General features: G+C 41.8%; 1 protein-coding gene across 1 annotated transcript in view; it reads left to right on the top strand.

Moving 5' to 3' along the window:
• LOC126215206 (uncharacterized) overlaps positions 1–21,415 on the top strand; it is a 33,348-nt gene extending 11,933 nt beyond the window's left edge. The window contains exons 3-6 of the mRNA XM_049941870.1: positions 436–750; positions 2,578–2,891; positions 14,009–14,160; positions 21,290–21,415. Of these exons, the coding sequence (XP_049797827.1) occupies positions 436–750; positions 2,578–2,891; positions 14,009–14,160; positions 21,290–21,303 (795 nt within the window). The 3' untranslated portion in view covers positions 21,304–21,415. The remainder of the gene's footprint in view (positions 1–435; positions 751–2,577; positions 2,892–14,008; positions 14,161–21,289) is intronic.
• Positions 21,416–21,780: the final 365 nt, after the last annotated feature.

The raw sequence follows: 21,780 nt of genomic DNA, 5'->3' as shown, positions 1-21,780 counted from the left end.
GTGGAAATTGTTTTTCACACGGCCTTCACCAAGTAACTGTGTGGTCTTAGCTGAGAGTTGCCGCAGGTAGGGAAAAAATGAGTTTTATCTCCCCCCGATTTGCTACATCTGTTCTTTCCTTGAACACGACTTTAAATGAGGCTTTACTGTACCCATTTTGACGGACAGAGTTTCTGAGACTGCCAGCTAGCGAGAGATCTGAGAACTTTTCGCCATCAGTGTGTATTGGGGCGAATCTACATTCATTCTTAGCCTCCCGTTTGAAGCGAGTTACTGTAACCTGTGCTCCTGTCATCCTCGTGGTGCAATGTCGGCACGTTTACATTCCTATCGAGGTGTAGTTTCTTCGGGAATGTACCGGAAAAGTCTTTCCGTCCAAACGCCGAGACCGTACCGCGACGTAGTGAACGGTGTACTTACTGTGCGTTTCGACAGGTGACGTTCCAGACGACGACACAGCCGCAGGTGAGGCCAGAGTTCCTGCAGTGTGCGACGGTACAGCAGACGCAGGCACAGCAGGCGGGCACAGTGCACGCACAGCACCAGCACCAGCCGCAGCAGCAGGTGCCGCAGTCGCAGGCGCAGCAGTGCAGCGCCACTGTGGTGCAGCACAACACGACGATAGTGCAGCAGCAGACGACGATGGTGGCGTCCAGCCGCGGGCAGCTGCAAGTGGCGGGCCAGCAGCAGTCGCAGCCACAGACGGTCACCTTCCAGCCGCGCCCGCCGGCACCTGCCACGAAGCAGTCGGTGAGTGCCTAAAAACTTGGCAGTATCGAGTGGAGTTCTCTCCCTCACGGTGGAGTGTCGTTCGACTCGGATTTTGTCGGGTCACGAATATTTAGTTTTCGCGTGTTACTTTGCACTAGTTCTGTGTGACTGATTAGTTTTGCCTTAAACTGGAGGATTGTTGTAGTATGTTTGTTATAATTTGTTTTTGTGATCACAATATTGCTTTGTATATCTTTCATTCTCTCTCTTCCTCCCTCTTATAATGTGGAAGAGAACCTCTATGCCATCTTAAAATGTAAATGGACTGCTGCAACAAATTTAAATGATAATTAGGATTGGATGAAAAATTAATTTTTTAAAAAGTAAAGTCCATTTGTGAGGCAAAAAATAAATAGATTTACATAGTTTCAAGGAATGCCAGAACCAACCACACTATTTTAACAAACCTCATGTCATCCAAGAATCTACATGTCACAACCAAAGGCTTTAGTTATTATACTGAGAAGATGTGATATTGTCTACAAACTACATTTGTCTACTTTGTAACATTGTGAAGCATGGACTATCTGTATAATATGGTGTCATTTATGGTACGTAATAATTGCTGATTTAAATGTATTCTACCCAACTGTTTACCATTTTAAAATAATGTGAAGGTCATTTGTTTTATGCAAAAAGAAATATGAAGACATATGAAGTGTGTGAGAAAAGTAATGAGATTGGTAAACACTGCGAGCAATCCGGCAACGCTGTGTTGTTCTGCTTGTGTGTACTGGTATGTTCAACCCTTCCAGATGCTCGGTTTGAGTTTCAGCTCCGTGCAGCCATTTTGTGATTTTTGGAAATTCTGTTAGTAAAGCTATGCTTCTGTTGTATGTTACGAAAATGAAACAGGAGACTTTAGAGCGATGTTATGCACTCGAGTTTTTTGAGGCTTGGGAAATGCTTAAGTATGACCTTTGCAAAGTTGAAGCAGGCCTATGGGAATATTCCTTTCCAGGAGCGCAAGTTTTTCTCTGGCACAAATCAGTTTTGGAAGGCCGAGAACACGTTGAAGATGAACGTCTCTCAGGGAGACCTCCAACTTGATAAACAGACGTAAATGTTGAATGTGTGTGTGCTCTTGTGAGATTAGACTGACATTTAACAATAAGGATGATGAGCGACCTGTTAAACCTTGACAAGATGTCCTTTAAAGTCTCACGAAATGGTTAAATTTAAGTGAGACTGGACATTGCAGAAAAATAGATGCCGCATCCTGACAATATCCCAGGTCACGTAGCCACTTCCGACACGGAATTTTTGACCTCAAAAGGCATGTCTGTTATTCCACAGCCTCCTATTCATCTGATCTGAGTCCTAGTTAATTTTTTCTTTTCCTGAAATGGGAAAATGTCTTAAATGGACGTAATTTTTGGACTCTGGAGAACATTCTAAAGTTGAAGGCCCTAGCAGTTGAGGCCTTTCAGTGCTGTTAACAACAATTCCACCAGAGGGACCTCGTGCGGAGGGGACAATATTGTTGTTTGGAAAAAATAATAGCTTTGGTAGATAAAAAATCAGTCTTATTACTTTTCTCACACACCTTGTATTTTTCCAAAAAGTAGATTACTTTTCCCCCCTGTGTGGCAGCAGCTTCAAAGTTTACATATTAATCTGTTTGTGATTCATTATAAAAATAAATTTTTGTGTCTTCTTAGCCAATGGAACTAGGAATGCTACTGAAAACGGAAACCCCTGTATTTTTGTCATCATTCTTAAACATTCTATTAACACAGAAATGTGCCATCTAGTTAGAGTCAACCACACAGACGGTGACAGAAGTTTCCCTCCGTGCGGTCGCAGGTTTCGACGCAGACGGCGGGAGCGTCGTGCCAGGGTCCGGTGCGCTCGTCGCCCCCCTGTGGGAGCGGCCAGCTGCAGCCGGCTCCCGCACCCACGCTGCTGCTGCTGTCGGGAGGACCGGGCCCGCCCCCGGACACTACGACCCACAGCCCGTCCTCTGGCCCCCAGCCGTCTGCCGCCGACACCACTACGGAAGGCCTGGCGTCGCCCTGCCCCGGACAGGGCGTCGCCGTCGCGTCCTCGAGTGGCACGGACGTATCTGGCATGCCCATGGTGCACTGCGTGTCGTCGAGTAACGAGCAGGAACCTGCTGGGTATGTAAACAAATCGTAACGATCCCACCACTGGCCTTCTCTTATTCACTGGTCTGCTTCCCTAAGTTCTGTATGCCGTGAAGTTAGTCTGTACACCGTTGGAAACTTTACAGTTCATTGTCGCCTGTCAGGCATTTCGAGTTTTGTCTCGTCAGTGTAGGCTCCACTGTATTCTTGTCGAGTGTGCTGCCAGATTATTTTTACTGTCCTCGGGGTCAGTTTATGGCCCGAGTGACAAGCTGCACGCTCGGGGCCCTGGCGCCAAAGTGCCTACATACGTGGGTGAAAGTGTACACGGGAAAAGGACACCAAAAGATAAGTCGCTTGTGTGGAAAAATCTTCTCGGACCGGTCCTACTGTCTGCCTAGCTGCCTGTCGTAATCAGATGGTAGATATATTTTCCACCGTGGTACAGAGTAACAGCAAAGATCAGAATGTAGTGTGTAATATATAATCGTATTTGCAAATTGAAATTTATTAGCAACAAAAGTAAAATATCACATAAGCCATTTCAACGGGTGCTCGTCTGTGTTATGTCTAAGCTGAAGATGACAAACAAAAAGGGCGTCAGCAATTTATTACCATATAGCTGAGATTAAGTCTTTAATTGACTTGTATACTGTTTTAAACCCTACATTTTGATGTTGTTATGAGCATGATTTTAGATAATTGTTTCGACTATATACTCTTTGTAAAATCTCTGTAAGCTTTCTACCAGTTTGACTCTATAAGTTAATTTGTTATAGAAGTCAACAATAATGTCAGTAAACTTACATTTTGCCTTATAGGAAACCTGAAAATAGATACTCAACATATGAAACTGTTTGTTTATAAATTTCAATGTTCATGTGGGACAATGCACTACTTAATTTCTTCGTATGACATGTCGTGCCGTGTTTTATCAAATTAGTACCAACGGAAGATAGCTCTGCCAACTTAAGGAATTTCTATAAGATTAAGTATTGGATGCCTCAACTGTCTTTGATCACATTTTGTTCAGTGTCCCACATTTAAGTTGTCTTTCTGCCAGTGCAGATTTATTGGTTTGTTGGCAACTCACATGATAGCGAAATTCCTAACGAGGAGGGTGGAAAGCATAAATAGTCTGATTGGTGAAAGCTTTTCACAGTGTAATGGGATTTTATGAATGTTTGGCTTTCTTGGTGTCATATTATCTTTAGCAAAGTGCAGGATATCTCTCTCTCTCTCTCTCTCTCTCTCTCTCTCTCTCTCTCTCCCTCTCTCTGTCAGCCTGTCAATGAAACACAATATTAATATTATAGCTTTTGAACTTGTTTCATAGTTTTTCATATAAGTCTTCCCGGAGCAACAAAAGCACACAATCGACGGCGTAGGTTACCTTTGTATGCATACAAAGTATAAATTCTGAGACACTGTATATCTGCTTCTCAGGAAATCTATTTTGCTTGGGTAGAGATTTTAACTGTTTAGTTTCTGGTGCTAGGCTGTTGATATCAGTATCTGTGTACACACTTCTAGGGAACATCTCGATAATTCTGTTCTCAGTGTGACATATGGCATCAGTTTGCTAAGACCTGTCGCAGAACCTCATCCCGAGTGAAGTGGACCGTTATTTAGACACTGGTCACAGGAATCAGACCCATCAATCCAGATTTCCTGTTTCGACATTTTCCATAAATCACTCGAGATACGTGCCAGGATGTTTCCTCTGATAAGCTAGGGCCAGTTTACTATCCCTTCCCCATCCAATTTTAGATCACACTCAGTCTGAACCAATTTATGCAAATTGGAGGCTTATTTCATAAATAATGCACAGGTTCTCAAGAAGGCCAACATTGACAGGCGATAAAAGTGTGTGAAATTTGTCACATACACATTGTGAAAATTTTCAGAAATTACATATGAGGAATTTCCTGTAACCACAAATTTTCCACAATTGTCAGTGATCTAAAGTCTGAATAACAATTTAACCACATTAAATATTTCTGCACAGGAAGACCTCACTGTGTGACTATCTAGAGAAGTAGAAACAGTCCAACAAAAGATAGAGTTGATAGTGGAGCTTTTTTCTTTTGTCCGTAGTAGCCAGTCAGTTTGATGCATCTATTGAGGCTCTTCTTGACACGTCATCTCTTGATGCTCGTGTTGAGATCTGAAGCCAATGGTCATTTAATAGTTTTTATGACTTTTCACCAGCACGAGTGACTAGCATTGTCAAAGATTCACCTTCCATTGTCAGTGGTTTGGGGTGACAGTTTGACAGTGTTAGCTACTTGTGCTGGCGAAACATCAGAAAAATCTGTAAACCACTCTTGGCCAAAGATCCTGGCATGCTCACCAATAGACAACAAATCATTCAGTGAGATGTCAGTTAATGAGATTTCAAAAAGTAATTGAAGTGGTGGTCCATTGAGTGGAAAAGCCCAGTTTTCCAACAGTTTAAAAGAGAACCTGAGATTTCACTGAAAGATGAAGCAACCAATTTTCTTCACCAACAGCCAGCAAGAGATGGTTAGTTGCTGTTGGGTAAAAATGCTACAGCAGTTTATTATCACGACTTCACCAAGAAGAGTTACAGAAAAATGTGCAAAACCTGTTCTGAGTTGATTGGTGGTGTGTTGTCTGTATTTCATTATATCTACATGTATACTTCATATGCAATTGTGCAGTGTGTGGGTTCCTTGTATCAATCTGAAGTACATCTCATCATATATTTACATCTTTCCCACTTTTGTGATCCACTTACCACACCTACTACATGAAATTTAAACCTAAGTGTTTACATGATTATTTCACCAGCTCTATAACATCTATGGTATATGGAATAGCAGAAAAATTCACACCACCTCATGCAGCTGCTCTTACACAGCATGTCACACCTTTATACAAGGGTTGGAACTTTTATAATGGCAACAATTTATTTACAGCTCATACAAAACAGATATGAAATTCAAAGTTTTACTGACCTTCAAAGTAGTCACGAGCATTGTGTATAACCCGTTACCAGCGATATGGAAGTCGTAGGATACTCTTACAAGGGAACGTCCCCATCGCACCCCCCTCAGACTTAGTTATAAGTTGGCACAATGGATAGGCCTTGAAAAACTGAACACAGATCAATCGAGAAAACAGGAAGAAGTTATGTGGAACCGTGAAAAAAATTAGTAAAATATATAAACTGAGTAGTCCATGCGCAAGATAGGCAACATCAGGGACTATACGAGCTCAGGAGCGCCGTGATCCCGTGGTTAGCGTGAGTAGCTACAAAACGAGAGGTCCTTGGTTCAAGTCTTCCCTCAACTGAAAATTTTACCTTCTTTATTTTCGCAAAGTTATGATCTGTCCGTTCGTTCATTGACGTCTCTGTTCACTGCAATAAGTTTAGTGTCTGTGTTTTGCGACCGCACCGCAAAACCGTGCAATTAGTAGATGAAAGGACGTGCCTCTCCAAAGGGAACCAAAAACATTTGATCGCAAGGTCATAGGTCAACCGATTCCTCCACGGGAAAACACGTCTGATTTTTTCTATACGACACTGGTGACGGCATGTGCGTCACATGACAGGAATATGTTGTCGACCCACCTAACTTGTACACTTGGCGAATGGGTAAAAAGATTCTTCTACCTTGCCCGATTTAGGTTTTCTTGTGCATGTGATAATCACTCCCAAAAAAGTGATGAAAACATAAGAGTTTTGTCACATAAACTGAAAATAAAAAATTAAAGTTTTCACTTGAGGGAAGACTTGAACCAAGGACCTCTCGTTCCACAGCTGCTCACGCTAACCACTGGACCACTGCGCTCCTCAGCTCACATTGTCCGTGATGTTGCCTATCTTGCACATGGACTACTCAGTTTGTATATATTGCTTATTTTTTCATAGTTCCACACAACTTCTTCCTGTTTTCTCGATTGATCTGTGTTCAGTTTTTCAAGGCCTATCCACTGTGCCAACGTATAACTAAATCTGAGGGGGGGTGCGATTGGGAGGTTCCCTTGTTAGCAGTGCCAGTTGTGTTGACAGTTCGTGCGGCGCAGTCTATTGCCTGACGAATTATGAGGGCTTAAGTCATGGGAGTGCAGTAGGTGGTATAGCACTTAGCAGCCCCATCAGTCAAACAAATCAGTAACAGATAGCACTGTACGTGCTTGAGCATTGTCCTGCCAAATGATGGTCATGTCCTGCAGAAAGTGTCACTACTTCTGTCTCTATGCTATTCATTTTTGGAACACAACCTAAGACCAGCTTTGAGACAGAAGTGATGACACTTTCTGCAGGACCTGACCATCATTTTGCAGGCCAATGCTCAAGCACGTACAGTGCAAGCTGTTACTGATTTGTTTGACTGATGGGGCTGCTAAGTGCTATACCACCTACTGCACTCCCCTGACTTAAGCTCTTGTGAGTTCAACTCGATTTCTAAACTGAAGGAAACACTGTTACAAATTCGTCGGGCAATAGACTGCGCCACTCGAACTGTCAACACAACTGGCACTGCTAAGAGCATCCTACGACTTCCATATCGCTGGCAATGGATTATACACAATGCTCGTGACTACTTTGAAGGTCAGTAAAACTTTGAAACACATATCTATTTTGTACAAACTGTAAATAAATAGTTGCCACTATTAAAGTTCCAACCCTCATATTATTGGCTGGATTACAACATCCCAGAGAACTTGCAAATGACCACACGTCAAAATTTCAGTTGCAATAAATAATGTTTTAATAGACAAAAGCAGAATCATTTCATTTAAAAATTTCCCAAAAGCTGTGCACCAGTTGTCATCAAACTTCTTGTCCCTCTCCATTAGCAGATAGAGCGAGAAATAAGTTGCTGTTTATACACACTGTAATTGGACGGATAAAAAATCCACTCATCAAGTCACAGCAAGAGAAAACACAAATAAAGGTATTTAAATTTGCAAACTTTCAGAACCAGTGGCTCCTTCTTCTGGCAGAAGGATCGAAAGGGAATCTTTGCGTCTCATTCCATTCGATAAGTCTCCCCTGACACTGGGGTTTGTGTGTTTTTTCTGAACTCTCCCCATTTCATAAACCTCACCAATCTTTTTCCTTAACCCCTCTTCCTTCCCCTTCAAGTCTTCTGCCATAAGGAGGAGACACTGGCTCTGAAAGCTTGCAAATTTAAATACCTTTATATATGTGTTCTGCTACCAGCACTTGGTGAGTATTTTGTACTTATCCTGTTACAATTATAGTTTCAAAAAAATGATTATTTTCACTGGTGTGTTTATACAAACTAATATTTCTGATCGTGTGCTTGTGAATGTTACATGAGAAATACTTCAGAAGCACTAGTCTTGTTTCGCAGTCTTCCTTGAATATAGACTTTCCAAAGGTACTGAACAGGGCATCGTGGCAAGAGTTTTGCCTCTTTTGTGAAGTATCTAGTTTGTTTCCTCTGCTACAATTTCATATGGGCTCTACTGATCTGTTACAATCCTAGCAACACATTTGTGAAATAAGTTGACATCTGCTGTCGTGCCTCTTCGATAAGGGTTCAAGATGTGGGAACAGTACTCTAAAACAGCCTGATGTGTACCTTTCTCTACTGATGCACCATACCAGAATTCTTCCAACAAATCTTCAGTTTACCCTTTGCGCTATCAATTCCACACACTCATCACACTGTGTATCACTTCGTACTGTTATCCTGAGGCATTTAAATCGTGCTACAGGCTGCACAAGTTTACCAGTGGTCTTATAATTGGGCACTATCTAGTTCTTTCTCTTTGTTATCCACCAACAATGTGTCTCTGCCAGCAACAGCAACATTGACCAACTAATTTAAGTAATTTATGTCAGACGCCTTTCATAAAAATTTGGGAAGGATTAATCTAGTTGCCCACCTGTGTGTAGTATTTACAAAATCCCACTAGTGTCTTAAGCAAAAAGCAGTATAAATATGCCTAGGAAGTATCACCTCACACTTTCTGCAGCATCAAGAAAAATCGATTAGTCTTCAGCTTATTCCAAAAATTTTAACAGCTTTTGTGTGAATGTTGTTTTACTTATGTGGAACAGCTGTTGCTACTATTTCCTGAGAAATTCGACAGATGGCTCCAGATTTTATATTGGACAGAGTAGTAAAGCTGGTAGAAATCAGTCCTGGAGAGTCTGGGAAATTATGTTCAAGCGTTATAACGACATGCTGTGAAACAAAGAAATATGTAGATAAACAAAAAAGGGTGTATTATTTTTGAAATGATCCTCATACTAATGTATAGAATTTCGACATGTCAGTTGCTCTGTTTTCATTGTCATTGCTTAAGACAACTGTCTGCACATGTGCATAATTATAAAATTTGTTATAACTATAGTCTAAACAGTTTCATAACCAGAGGTATGGATGTGTTCTGTCACTGTTACATAGTGACTGCCCCACTCATTTCTGTTTCTATCATGTTTACTGTAGTTTAATTCTTCTGCTTACTACATTCTAATTTTAAGTATGCATAAAGGTGCTCAGCAGTGCATTCTGCAGTACGTTTTGCGTGCAAATTGCAAGAAACACATCTAAAGCTCCAAAACTCACTTCAGTAGGTCAGAACTTAACACATCAGTTGACAGTGTGTCAGTCACCAACACACTCGAGGGTCTTTTAAATGTTAAGTGTGCCACAGTATGTATTGTATTGTACGAAACTGGGGAGAGGCTTCATCCCCGCCGTAGCCCTCGGTGGTTCACAACACCGCAACAGGCTACAGTGCAGTCAACTCGCCCCACCGTTGCCCACACCGAACCCAGGGTTATTGTGCGGTTCACGAGGAATGTCTCACACCGTATGAGTGTAACCCCAAATGTTTTCGTGGTAGAGTAATTATGGTGTACGCGTACGTGGAGAAAGTGTTTGTGCGACAATCGTCGACATAGTGTAACTGAGGCAGAATAAGGGGAACCAGCTCACATTCGCCAAGGCGGATGGAAAGCCGTCTCAAAAACCATCCACTGACTGCCTGGCATACCGGACCCCGACACTAATCTGCCTGGAAAGCAGTGCGTTAGACCGCACGGCTAACCGGGCGGGCTGCCGCAGTAGATACTTGACTGCTGCGTGTTTAGCTGGGTTGCTTAGAGCAGGAATTTAGATGTGTGTGGTATTTTTAATGTTTTCAGCTTGTTATTACAAAATACAGTTCACTAACAAAATGTTTTATTTAAAATTGGTATCTGCTGCAGAAAGCTACATAATAGAAATAGATTGAGTTTCTTGTATCAGTACTATGTGACCATTGGTTCTATTGTGTTGAGGATTCTTCATTTCACTTACTTTCCACACAGCCAAGATGTTACATGTGTTTCCTTTTGTTATTCATCTTAGTTACTATGCAGCATCCAGTTAAATACGGCATTGTATGGAATTTTAAGATTTTTGCTGAGATAAAAGCGCATTGCGTAGACATTGCATGTGTTTTAGGACAATGATTGCTGTATGTGAAGTGTAGCTGATATTTTGAAACTTTATTTAAATAAGATAACAGAGCAGTATGTGTCACTATTCTCAAGATATTGGTTTTTATCTATTGGAGGGATGCGTGCATTGCACCCAGTGCTCTGTCCGTACACAACGTGTAAACGTGGCCTCAACACCCATTGTATTTCATAAACTGTTCAGGATATTGAAACGAGGTTTTTTATGCAATTGCATGCAAAGAAGTGTGTGTGTATATATCCGTCTGATATGCCGTAAACATGTGGTCTTAACACCCGTTGTATTTCATAAACTGTTCAAGATATCCAAATGAGGTTTTTTGCAAATGATAGCATGCCAAGAAATGTGTATATAGCCATGTGATTAATACTCAAAACTTTTTTATCTACTGGGATATAGAAGTAACTATACCTTTTTTAATTTTTTATTGGAATTAGCTTCTTTTAACAGCATTTAATGTTGCCTCAGAAAAGAAGACTGTAGTGTTGCACACGCTAATATTTACGAGTTTATGTGTTGAATATTCGGCTTTTGTCAAAATTTGTGACAAGAAGTAATTGCCAAATAACTGAATGTTTTAATTATTTCAGTTTATATCAAGATCTTTTGTTTATTTACAACCTTTAGAATGCATTACAGCTACATGTAATTATACCAGCTTGCCCACTAGTGAAACTTCCTGGCAGATTAAAACTGTGTGCCCGACCGAGACTCGAACTCGGGACCTTTGCCTAGGAAGGCAAAGGTCCCGAGTTCGAGTCTCGGTCGGGCACACAGTTTTAATCTGCCAGGAAGTTTCATATCAGCGCACACTCCGCTGCAGAGTGAAAATCTCATTTTGCCCACTAGTGTCTCCAGCGACACTACTGCAATGGTCTTTATGTAGAGATCTCTGATATTACACTTCAGTTTCGTTTATCTTGTGGTGCCAGTACCAGGTATAATTGCCATCACCATCTTCACGAGTTCTTCCCTCTGTGTGACCACAACAGCATGCCGTGTTCTCAGTTAAAAATAAAGGTGAAAACAGCAACACAAATAAGATCACAGCAGCAAACGCACACAGACCGAACAGTGGAAAGCTGCTGAGCACTCGGGGCAGAAATGTGGCTACTGGGCCACTAAGTGCCTCGTGCAGAGACCTGAGCAGCACCCTGCCTTTATACGTCGAGAGCACAAAGGCGTAGGCAGGAGATCGTGTGTTCTCACATCTACAGCACCCGACAGAAGAATCAGAGGCACTTGTAAATGCATCCCGAGCACCCAGGGCAGTAGCAGCGTCGTGCATTAACGTGTCCAGAGCAGTCAAAGAGTTAATAAGCGAGACACTGATTAGTGTAAAGGCACATAAAGGAGATGGAAAATTGTTCTAACTTTTTCGCGAAACCCTCGTCTGGAGTAAACGCACCTCATTTGCTTACATTCCGAGACCTTGTTCTTAGTAGTAGGGTAAACCAGGAAATGGTAGCCTGAGGGCTGGTGATGGAGAAGAGATTGTCCCAGGGGAAATTATTTGGCAGGAGGAATAAGAAGTATGGGGGGGAACAGATATAAGAGGGAACAGTGTACTGAGAACCGTGCAGAAAGAAAAGGAGTAATACATGGGGAACATAAAGACAAACATCCAAACAGAATGGGCCATAAAGAAATAATGTAGAAGAGCTCTGAGAAAGTCTGTAAAGTAATGTCTGATTTTGATTACATAATGCTGCCGTTGAAGATATAAAGTTGATGTATGAGTCTCTTCCCATTTTTAACAGCTTTGTGTAAGATGCCACCTCTAATATAACACTGTAGTAATGAGATGTGATAAAATAATTCTGGGAAAATATACGGGTTGTTTCATAAAGTATGATTTTAACAATTTTTGTTTATTTATGGAAACGTGCTACAGGACTGGGACAAATTGCAAAATATCTACAAAACCATAAGTTTTTTGCTTTATTATTACAAATGCTGTAGGTGTCCACCACTAAGTCCATGAACAACATGTAGACAATAACCAAATTTGCAGTACGCACAATATAAGATCCCTGCACTGAAAGAAGTCACTGCAGCTATTTTCCCTCTGTGAGCTCATTTATGTAACTAGGATCTTAGAGTTCAAGAATGTAGAGCAGTGCCCTGTACAACAATGACTGCTCTGTGTTGATGTCGTATTGGAACATGAAATTATTAGATTCCTCCTGAAGTTGTGGAAACAAACGTGTCTGTGGAATTTCAACATAGCTCATGCTTGTCACCGTTTTGTCCACAGAAAGATTTTGCTATGGACCATTCCGTAACAAATGGCACAAAACATACTTATTTAATTTATTTCACATTCAACGGTACATAGAGGTTTCTGTGATCCTTATACATGCATGTTATGCTGGTTATTTTTACATTAAATAAAAAATATTTCCTCATGAGAGAAAATGAACAGTGATAAAAGTCTCAAGTGTTTTGTGTCCTGTAAGAGAGCGTGGCAAATATTGACATGCTTCCTTTTATTACCGGCAGGAAAAACCGTCACTGTAGTCACTACAGTTCGAAGACAAAAAGCCATCTTCACATTCACCATAGAGACATATATGGAACTGCAAGTTCTCAGTGGCTCCACTGAAAAACTTGCCAAATGCTCTCAGCTCTTACATTAGAAGTGTGACGTCAGACCCTTCCACTCACACAGACATCCTGTGTCTGACATCAAATGTTTACCGCCACAGATGGTGCAACCTCTTAACACTGCCAAAAAGTCTGCTGGATTACAATCATTGACTCGGAGATGTGCAAATGTAGCACACAGAAAGCCCCTGTGAAGTGGAGACAGTTGGCTTTGGACAGAGGGTATAAATGTGATAGATTCACAAAACAAAATATGCACACGGTGTATTTGGCCAGGAGTCCCCTTATGCAGAGTTCGGCCACGTGGTGCAAGTCTCATTATCTGACGCTACTTCGGTGAGTTGCGTGTCGACAGTGGTGAAATGACAACGAGGACGACACGCGCACCCAGTCCCGAGTGGAGAAAATCACCGACTGGGCTACAAATCGAACCTGGGGTCCTGCAATTGAGAGTCAGCAGGGCAGACGCAAGCCCACGAACTGCTGACAATAGAGTTACAGACCGGCATCTAATGGTGTTTCTCTAAAACTCTGTGCCACATCCATTCTTATCAACAGAAATTTCCTTCACAGAATGTCAGCCGTGTTGTAAGGTAGAATATTTTTTATTAAATCATAAGAGTAATTGTAATAATGTAGCAAATTGTAGAAAGAAACTTTTAAAGTTTTATGAGTATTTTGCAGTTTGTCCTTGTTTCGTAGGTTGTGTCCGTCAAGAAATATAAATGGTTGAAACTGGTTCATTCTTTTTGAAATGCCTTTTGCCCTAATACACTTTATCAAAAAGCATGGAGAAGTTGAGAGGAATACACACAATGGAGGAAGTCACTCGGCTTACTGATTGTTAAATTCGTTCTCAAAGCAGAGGAATTCTGTAGAAAAACCCATACATTTTTCCTGCGCTCTTTTTTAAAGAATGTTTCCACATTTGCATGCTGTACTTCTCTTGTTATTGATTGTACCGGTTGTAGCCAGTAGCAGTTTGTCAGTGTGTCCGTGCCGCTGTCTGACGCATTACCGATTATTCTGCCCTCGGCAGGCTGTGGTTGGTGAAGGAGTGGTTGTGTTCAGGTACCAGGTAACCCCTGGCTCGGCCGCCAAGTACCCTCGCCCCGATTCGTATGCCGAGCCGCAGCCGCAGCACTACCGGCAACAGACCCAGCAGAGCGCCGCTACGGGGCGCAGGAAGGCCGCCGACGGACACCGCCACGGCGGCCCAGAGGGTGAGGTTCTGTCCAGTTTAAAAGCTGTCAGGGTGTTGCTGCTGTTTTGAGAGCCTTACTGTAAAACAGAATGAATCTGGCTCACACCTACCTCTCAGGAATAATGAGAAAAGCTTCCGTGAAATTGTGGAATACGTTAACGGTGAATACAGGGTGTACCTGAACCCCGCCGACAATATTTCAGACATTGTTCAGGGATATTTTTTGAGTTTTTTGCTGTAAAGGACCTGTGGTCTAAGTTGACACATTACAGAGTAATAATGTAACTAGATTTACTCAGTTTATTAAGCCAATTGCCTTTGCTTTGGAAAATACCATAGCAAAGCGAAAAAGCCTGTAGTATGCAGTGACAGAAATGTACAAAACAAACAGAGTAATGCAGAAGTACTGTGATGTGGTTGCTGTCACTCCGGGAGTAGGTCGACATCGCGTTATCGGGCTGTTCTTACATCGTGTGAGGTTGACTCTTCATCGATAAACTGGTCGACACTGCTGTTTGTGTACAACTGACGTTGGCGGATAAACAAGCCGAAGACAGGACTGAACGGTACTGAATGCGAGCTTGAGGGCGAAGAGTAAAGTGGCCACTACTGTCTGCTAACAACTAGTACGGTGAGTAAATGGAACGAGATTGTTTCCAAACAAGCGCATACTGTCGACATTTGCACTGTCTTGCAGAGATCTTTGTAGCGGTGCAGTTTATTGTGTAACAAGCCACCAGTAATGAAGGGTTCCTTACATCAAAATACTCAGAAAATATCCACGAACAACCTCTGAAATTTTACACTTGGCCTTCAGGTTCTCCTGAATAAATTTGAATATTTAGAACTTTTTTTTTTAAGTATTTGTTTGGTATCTAGTGCTACATAGATGTGAAAAGTGGGTGATGGATAGTAGAGATGAGAGGAGAATAGAAGTGTGGAAGAATGATGAAGATCAGATGCACGGATCAGATAATTAATGAAGAGATATTGAATCAAATTTGAGAGCAGAGAAATGGCACAATGTCTTTAAAAGAAGGGGTCGGTTGATAGACGCATCCTGAGGGATCGAGGAATAAATATTGGTGGTAAAAATTATGGAGGGGGACTAATGTTTTGCCACAATATGCACATTCAGGTGGAGGTAGAATGCAGTAGCTATACAAAACAAGACTTAAACAGGATGGACAAGAGTGGAGATCTGTACCTAGCCATTCTTTGGACTGATGACAAAAAAGGAAAATTTGTTAGTGGGCACTTCATTGCTAAGGAGATCTCTCTAATGAGGTGGCATTTGTCCTGTATGAAAGGCCCGCTACGTGTGTAGTGAGATAGTGACTGCCAAGGCTAGCAGGGATGTCAGTGCTGTAGAGATGGGGAGAGACAAAGATCAAAAGCATATCTGAGCATCTTCATCTGAACAGAAACCACTTTGTCAGTTACGCAGCTGTTTTTTGTCTAAAGAAAAAAAATTATAAGTTTTAGTTCTTTACAGATTTTGTTAAATGACATACAGAATTCTTTTCAAAGCTGTAAAGAGTTAACTGATATTCTTTCATTTTTCAAGTCACTGTAATGCATGGTAGTAACCTGTCTTGTAATTTCGAACTTTTTGTTTAGTATAATTCAGTACAACAGTAAACCTGCAAGACAACAATGCAACAGACATGTTTTAAAAAAGGAAATACGAACATAAATTTTATTAGCCATGAAATTAACAAATAACATTTAAAGATACTGTTAAAAAATCAAAATTTAAGACAAATTTTTATACTTTTACTGACATTACACCAAAATTAAAATAGATGTTTCTAACAGACTTAAACGTGCTCTGTAATGTGGTGTAAATTATTATAAAATTATTGATGTTGGAATTAAGATATTTGATGTCAAATAGCATTGCTTTCTGATTTTCATTTATATGTTCTGTGCAAGGCGTTGTGCTGAGATGGCAGGTTGCAGGATCCTAGCTCTATTAGGTCAGGTACAATGGTTGGTAAACTCGAGGACTTTTTAATCATGTGTACAGTATTGAAAATAGTAGCTGTAGTATATACATTGAGCTTCAGATGGAGCTGAAACATAACAGAAATTCAGCCAAGTCACTTTAGATATATTCTGTACAAATTTCATCAAAATTGACCTATAGGTTACTGGGCACAGTATGGCCTGAGAGTCTTTTTGTAATTGATGAAACATTTGAAAATGTAGACATCTGTGTAATATCACTGACATTTGACATGATTTGTGAATTTTTTACGAGAAATAAATTTATTCTTTGATATACACACATCAAAAAAAGTTTTGCATCACCCCGGTTCCCAGAACTCCTGAAGATAGACATTGACTGTGGATATTATATCACAGACACAGTCCCTTTTACTGTTCAGAGATGTCACTAAACCTGCGACGGAGGGAGTCCAACAGCCGATCAGTTCCAGTCATTCTACCAGGGAGGAGGTATATGGCTCGTGCTGTCTGTAGTTAACCGTGCCTAAATGGTCAATAACGAGGTTCGATCGTGTCCGCATTGTTATTTTGTGCCAGGAATGGCTCTCAACAAGGGAATTATCCAGATGTCTCAGAGTGAACAAAAGTGATGTTGTTTGGACGTGGAGGAGATACAGAGAGACAGGAACTGTCGATGACACGCCTCGGTCAGGCCGCGCAAGGGCTACTACCGCAGTGGATGACCGGTACCTACGGATTATGGCTCGGAGGAACCGTGACAGCAATGCCACCGTGTTGAACAATACTTTTCGTGCAGCCACAGGACATCGTGTTACAACTCAAACTGTGCGCAATAGACTGCTTGATGCGCAACTTCACTCCTGACGTCCATGGCGAAGTCCATTGTTGCAACCACGACACCATGCAGTGCAGTACAGATTGGCCCAGCAACATGCCGAATGGACTGCTCAGGATTGACATCACGTTCTCTTCACCGATGAGTGTCACATATACCTTCAACCGGACTATCGTCAGACATGTTTGGAGGCAACCTGGTCGGGCTGAATGCCTTAGACACACTGTCCAGCAAGTGCAGCAAGGCGGAGGTTCCCTGCTGTTTTGGGGTGGCATTATGTGTGGCTGACGTACACTGCTGATGGTCACAGAAGGCGCCGTAACGGCTGTATGATACATGAATGCTATCCTCTGACCAATAGTGCAGCCGTATCAGCAGCATATTGGCGAGGCATTCATCTTCATGGACGACAGTTTGCACCCCCATCATTCACATTTTGTGAATGACTTCCTTCGGGATAACGACATTGCTTGACTAGAGTGGCCAGCATGTTCTCCAGACATGATCCCTATCGAACATGCCTAGGATAGATTGAAAAGGGCTGTTTATGGACGATGTGACCCACCAACCACCCTGAGGGTTATACACCGAATTGCCGTTGAGGAGTGGGACAATATGGACTGACAGTACCTTGATGAACTTGTGGATAGTATGCCACGACGAATACAGGCATGCTTCAATGGAAGAGGACATGCTTCTGAGTATTGGGGTACTGGTGTGTACAGCAATCTGGACCACCACCTCTGGAGGTCTCTCTGTATGGTGGTGCAGCAATAAAAAGGGCAGAAATGATGTTTATGTTGATCTCTATCCCAATTTTCTGTACAGGTTCCGGAACTCGTGGAACCGACGTGATGCAAAACTTTTTTTGATGTGTGTATTTTTCACTATATTCGGAAACTACCTGCTATATTGGTTCTATCTGCCAGGTCTCTGGTCTTCCATCTTAGTTCACAGGAATGAGTTATGTGAGGCATACAGCCGGTAGAGCAAGGAACTTGGTCCACATATGGGTACAACACAAAATTCCGACCTGTGTCCACTTTTCTAGTGTACTTTCCCCCCCCTTGCCATGACGAAGCAATCATAATTCTGATGCTTACAGGTTCTTTGTTGGCAGTCTGAGGGCTCACCAGAAGTGAAGCATCTGACCTTATCTGGTAACAAGTAGTTACAGTGCGAAGGATAAGACCAGCAAAAGTGCTGAGTAAAGTATATGACATTTCTTTAAATGCGTTCACAGAACTCTAGTGTGCATAACTGCGGCTACATAAGTATACTGTGTGGCAGTGGGTATTGTCTATCAACAATAGCCTCTTTGCATATGGAGTGAGAGGGCAATGGCCTAATGTCTTGTCCCATTCTCATAAATCTTGTTTGGAGACAGTTTCAGCCAAAATTCAATATTTGGTCTTTAAATAACTTGCAGAATTATTTCCACAACAGAAATTCACAGAACAGCATCTCCTTTATTCCAACACTGCCATTTCCTGTGTTGTTACGCTTCTTTTTTGTGTGGGTCAGTCCTTGTAACAAACCCTTGCATTCCCCCCTCAGTCCTTCTCATTGGACTACAAACACTGCAACACTACACACTGTAGTCTTCTAAATGGTTTCTTTAACGGATAGATGGCACTTATCCAAACTTCCTTCAACAAGTCCTCTCATGTCACACACTGATTGTAACAATAATATGAAATAGGGCAGTATGCAGCACACTGAACTCAAAGTCTCCTTTTTGTTGTGAGTAGGAATCTATCCTATTTCAGTTATTCCATCCCAGACTTCCCATTACTTTATTTCTACTACTGATTTTCATGTATTCATTCCACCACACATTGCTTTGTGGGGATTTCTGTCAGGTGTTTGATGACTGTGACGCATTCCAGAAGTTTTCGAGTAATTCTGCAGTGGTGTCAGCAATAGACTACCTTATTTCTCCTTACCCAGTCATTCAAACTCTTTGCTATGCAGAGAAATAGTAATAACACATCATCCCAATCCACAGGGTAATGTAGTCTTTGAACTGTTCGGCAGATTGTATTACATTTCACTTTTGCTGAAAACAGTGATATGTCATTAGGAATTTGTCAAGAGTTATCTAGGACTGCAGTTTTTTCTTCCGTCTTATTTATTCTGGATTTGCAGGGTACTGTATTACTTGTATTCCATATTTGTAAGATAACTAATATACTTCTCTCATCTAGCACAGTTACTATATAAAGAGAGGTCACATAACGCATGTATTTTACTGTCCTAGTCAGTATAGTGATTAATATGTATGCCCATAAGTTAGTGCGTCGGTCTTTATTATATGGGGTGTTCAGAAAATAAGGCAACCTTATGGAAAAGTAATGTAGTCAAAGAAGCAGTAGAAAGTGGCCTTCCATTATAATGTTCACATAACGTAGTCGGATGTTGCACATTCTTACGTTTGTCGAGGAATAGCGAAAACATCTCGTTCGATTTCTTTCTGCTCTTTTGAGGATTTTTGTGAGCAGCATCGCTGCAGGGTCCTTAAGAGACACGGCAAGATCGAGACAGGATAAATTAAGTGGAGGGGGCCACAACCCCTTCAAAATCATTTTATCACTGTCCAGGAAAGTGACAGCGTTGTCAGGTGTATGTGACCTAACACTATCCTGCTGAAACAATGTGCACCATTGCCAGTTTTCAGGTGTAGTTTTTACAATTGTTGCTCCATATACAACAGACTCGTACACCTGACATGGGTAATCCATAGTCCAGATGTGTGAAGTCTGTGTCTTCACATAGATGTGTGAAGTCTGTGTCGTCACATATCTGTAGAAGTGGAACCGCATCTCGCCAAATCCAAATGGAGTGTAGAGTGCTACTTTGTGTGGCATTGCAGCGAACACAAACCACTGACAGAAAGCTACCTGTTTGTCCAGTGACAGTGTCTTCAGTTTGTGTCGCACAAGCACTAACCTGCCGAGAGGCCTGGCTGGCAAGATAAGTGTGCACAGATTTTGTGGAACCGAAACAATGTGCAGCTCACACATCGATTAATCGATTAACTTTTCTGGTGTCGGAACTTTTGGTATAGCACGTTTGGCTGTAGGTACCACATTCACTACCTTCCGGAACTCGACATAACTGCTAGGTGATAATGAATACTGTGAACTGGAATCTGTAACCAGTTTCTTTGTCAATCAAAAAGAGGATCATATCCACAGCAAGCAAGAAGCACTCTTCCAACAGGTTGTATCATTCTTGAACACCCTAAAGTAGGAATGGGAGTGCTATGCGTACACTTTTATTGTGTAAATATAATAGAGGGAAACATTCCACTTGGGAAAAATATATCTAAAAACAAAGATGATGTAACTTACCAAACGAAAGCGATGGTATGTCGATAGACACACAAACAAACACAAACACACAAACAAAATTCAAGCTTTCGCAACCAACGGTTGCTTCATCAGGAAAGAGGGAAGGAGAGGGAAAGAAGAAAGGATGTGGGTTTTAAGGGAGAGCTGTGTGTGTGTGTGTGTGTGTGTGTGTGTGTGTGTGTGTGTGTGTGTGTGTGTGTGTGCGCGCGCGCGCGAATGTACACCTGTCCTTTTTTCCCCCTAATGTAAGTCTTCCCGCTGCTGGGATTGGAATGACTCCTTACCCTCTCCCTTAAAACCCACATCCTTTCTTCTTTCCCTCTCCTTCCCTCTTTCCGGATGAAGCAACTGTCGGTTGCGAAAGCTCGAATTTTGTTTGTGTGTTTGTTTGTATGTCTATCGACATACCGACGCTTTCGTTTGGTAAGTTACATCATCTTTGTTTTTAGATACACTTTTATAGTGTTGTAGACACACTTCTTTATAATAAGTTTTTGTATATATTATTTTATTTATTATATGTAAAGTAATTATTTTTCTGTCTCTTTCCCTTGCTAGTTATTAACTGCACTATTGATTCCTCTTTGCTTAATCCATCTTTACTTCTTACTCTATCATCATCTTGGACTTAAGCTGACACAGTATTTATCTCCTATTTTCTGAGTGAGCTAGCCTTCCATTTTAGCATTTCCTAGCCTGTCACCCCTCTCCTCCACAAGGAAGGAATTAATAGTTGTGAATGCTAAGAAAATGTTGTGTATTTTTATATGTGTTGATTGAAATTACTAAATTTTTTTGCTCCTTGAAGTTATGTACAGGTCAACAGTTGTATCTCCTAATTTGAATGATACACTTATTTATGCATAATATTATAATATAATGCTTCTGCCCCCTCCACACACACATGTACAAATGCGTGAAGCTCTCTCTCTCTCTCTCTCTCTCTCTCTCTCTCTCTCTCTAATGAGGTCAACATTTCTGTATTGCAGGAGTCTCAAACTGAACAGCCCACAGGAAAGTGCCATCCTGCAAGTGATACCGGACCTGGACCGAATTTCGCAGAGACGAGTGGCAGACAGTGGAGGGGGCCCGGGTGCCACTGCGCGGTGACCTCTGCCCTCCCCCTCACTGAGCTACGTGGCGGGAGCTACCTGCAGTCGTGCACCACACCGGTCTCCGATACCGAATCGAGGCGCCAGTTTCCCTCTACTGGCACTCTGACACCGCCGTCTCAGTTCCGAACACTCGCAGACGTCGGACACGTTCGATTACGGTGCCTCCTCGACGGCGTGAGACTACGGCCACGTGAAGATACTTCCCGGCTGAGGACAAATGTGTTACAAAATCAGTCAGTCTGACAGTTTGGCGTAAAGAAGTAACAGAAAAATGTGTCATTACTGCATTACCGTAGAATGTATCACTTGTACTAGTGGACTCGAGGACCGACGTTTTAGTATTCACTGTGTCGCGGTAAGGTGAA

This window comes from Schistocerca nitens, chromosome 12 (assembly GCF_023898315.1).
Source record: "Schistocerca nitens isolate TAMUIC-IGC-003100 chromosome 12, iqSchNite1.1, whole genome shotgun sequence".
Classification (NCBI taxonomy): Eukaryota; Metazoa; Arthropoda; class Insecta; order Orthoptera; family Acrididae; genus Schistocerca; species Schistocerca nitens.
This window is presented reverse-complemented; position numbering and strand designations above follow the sequence as displayed.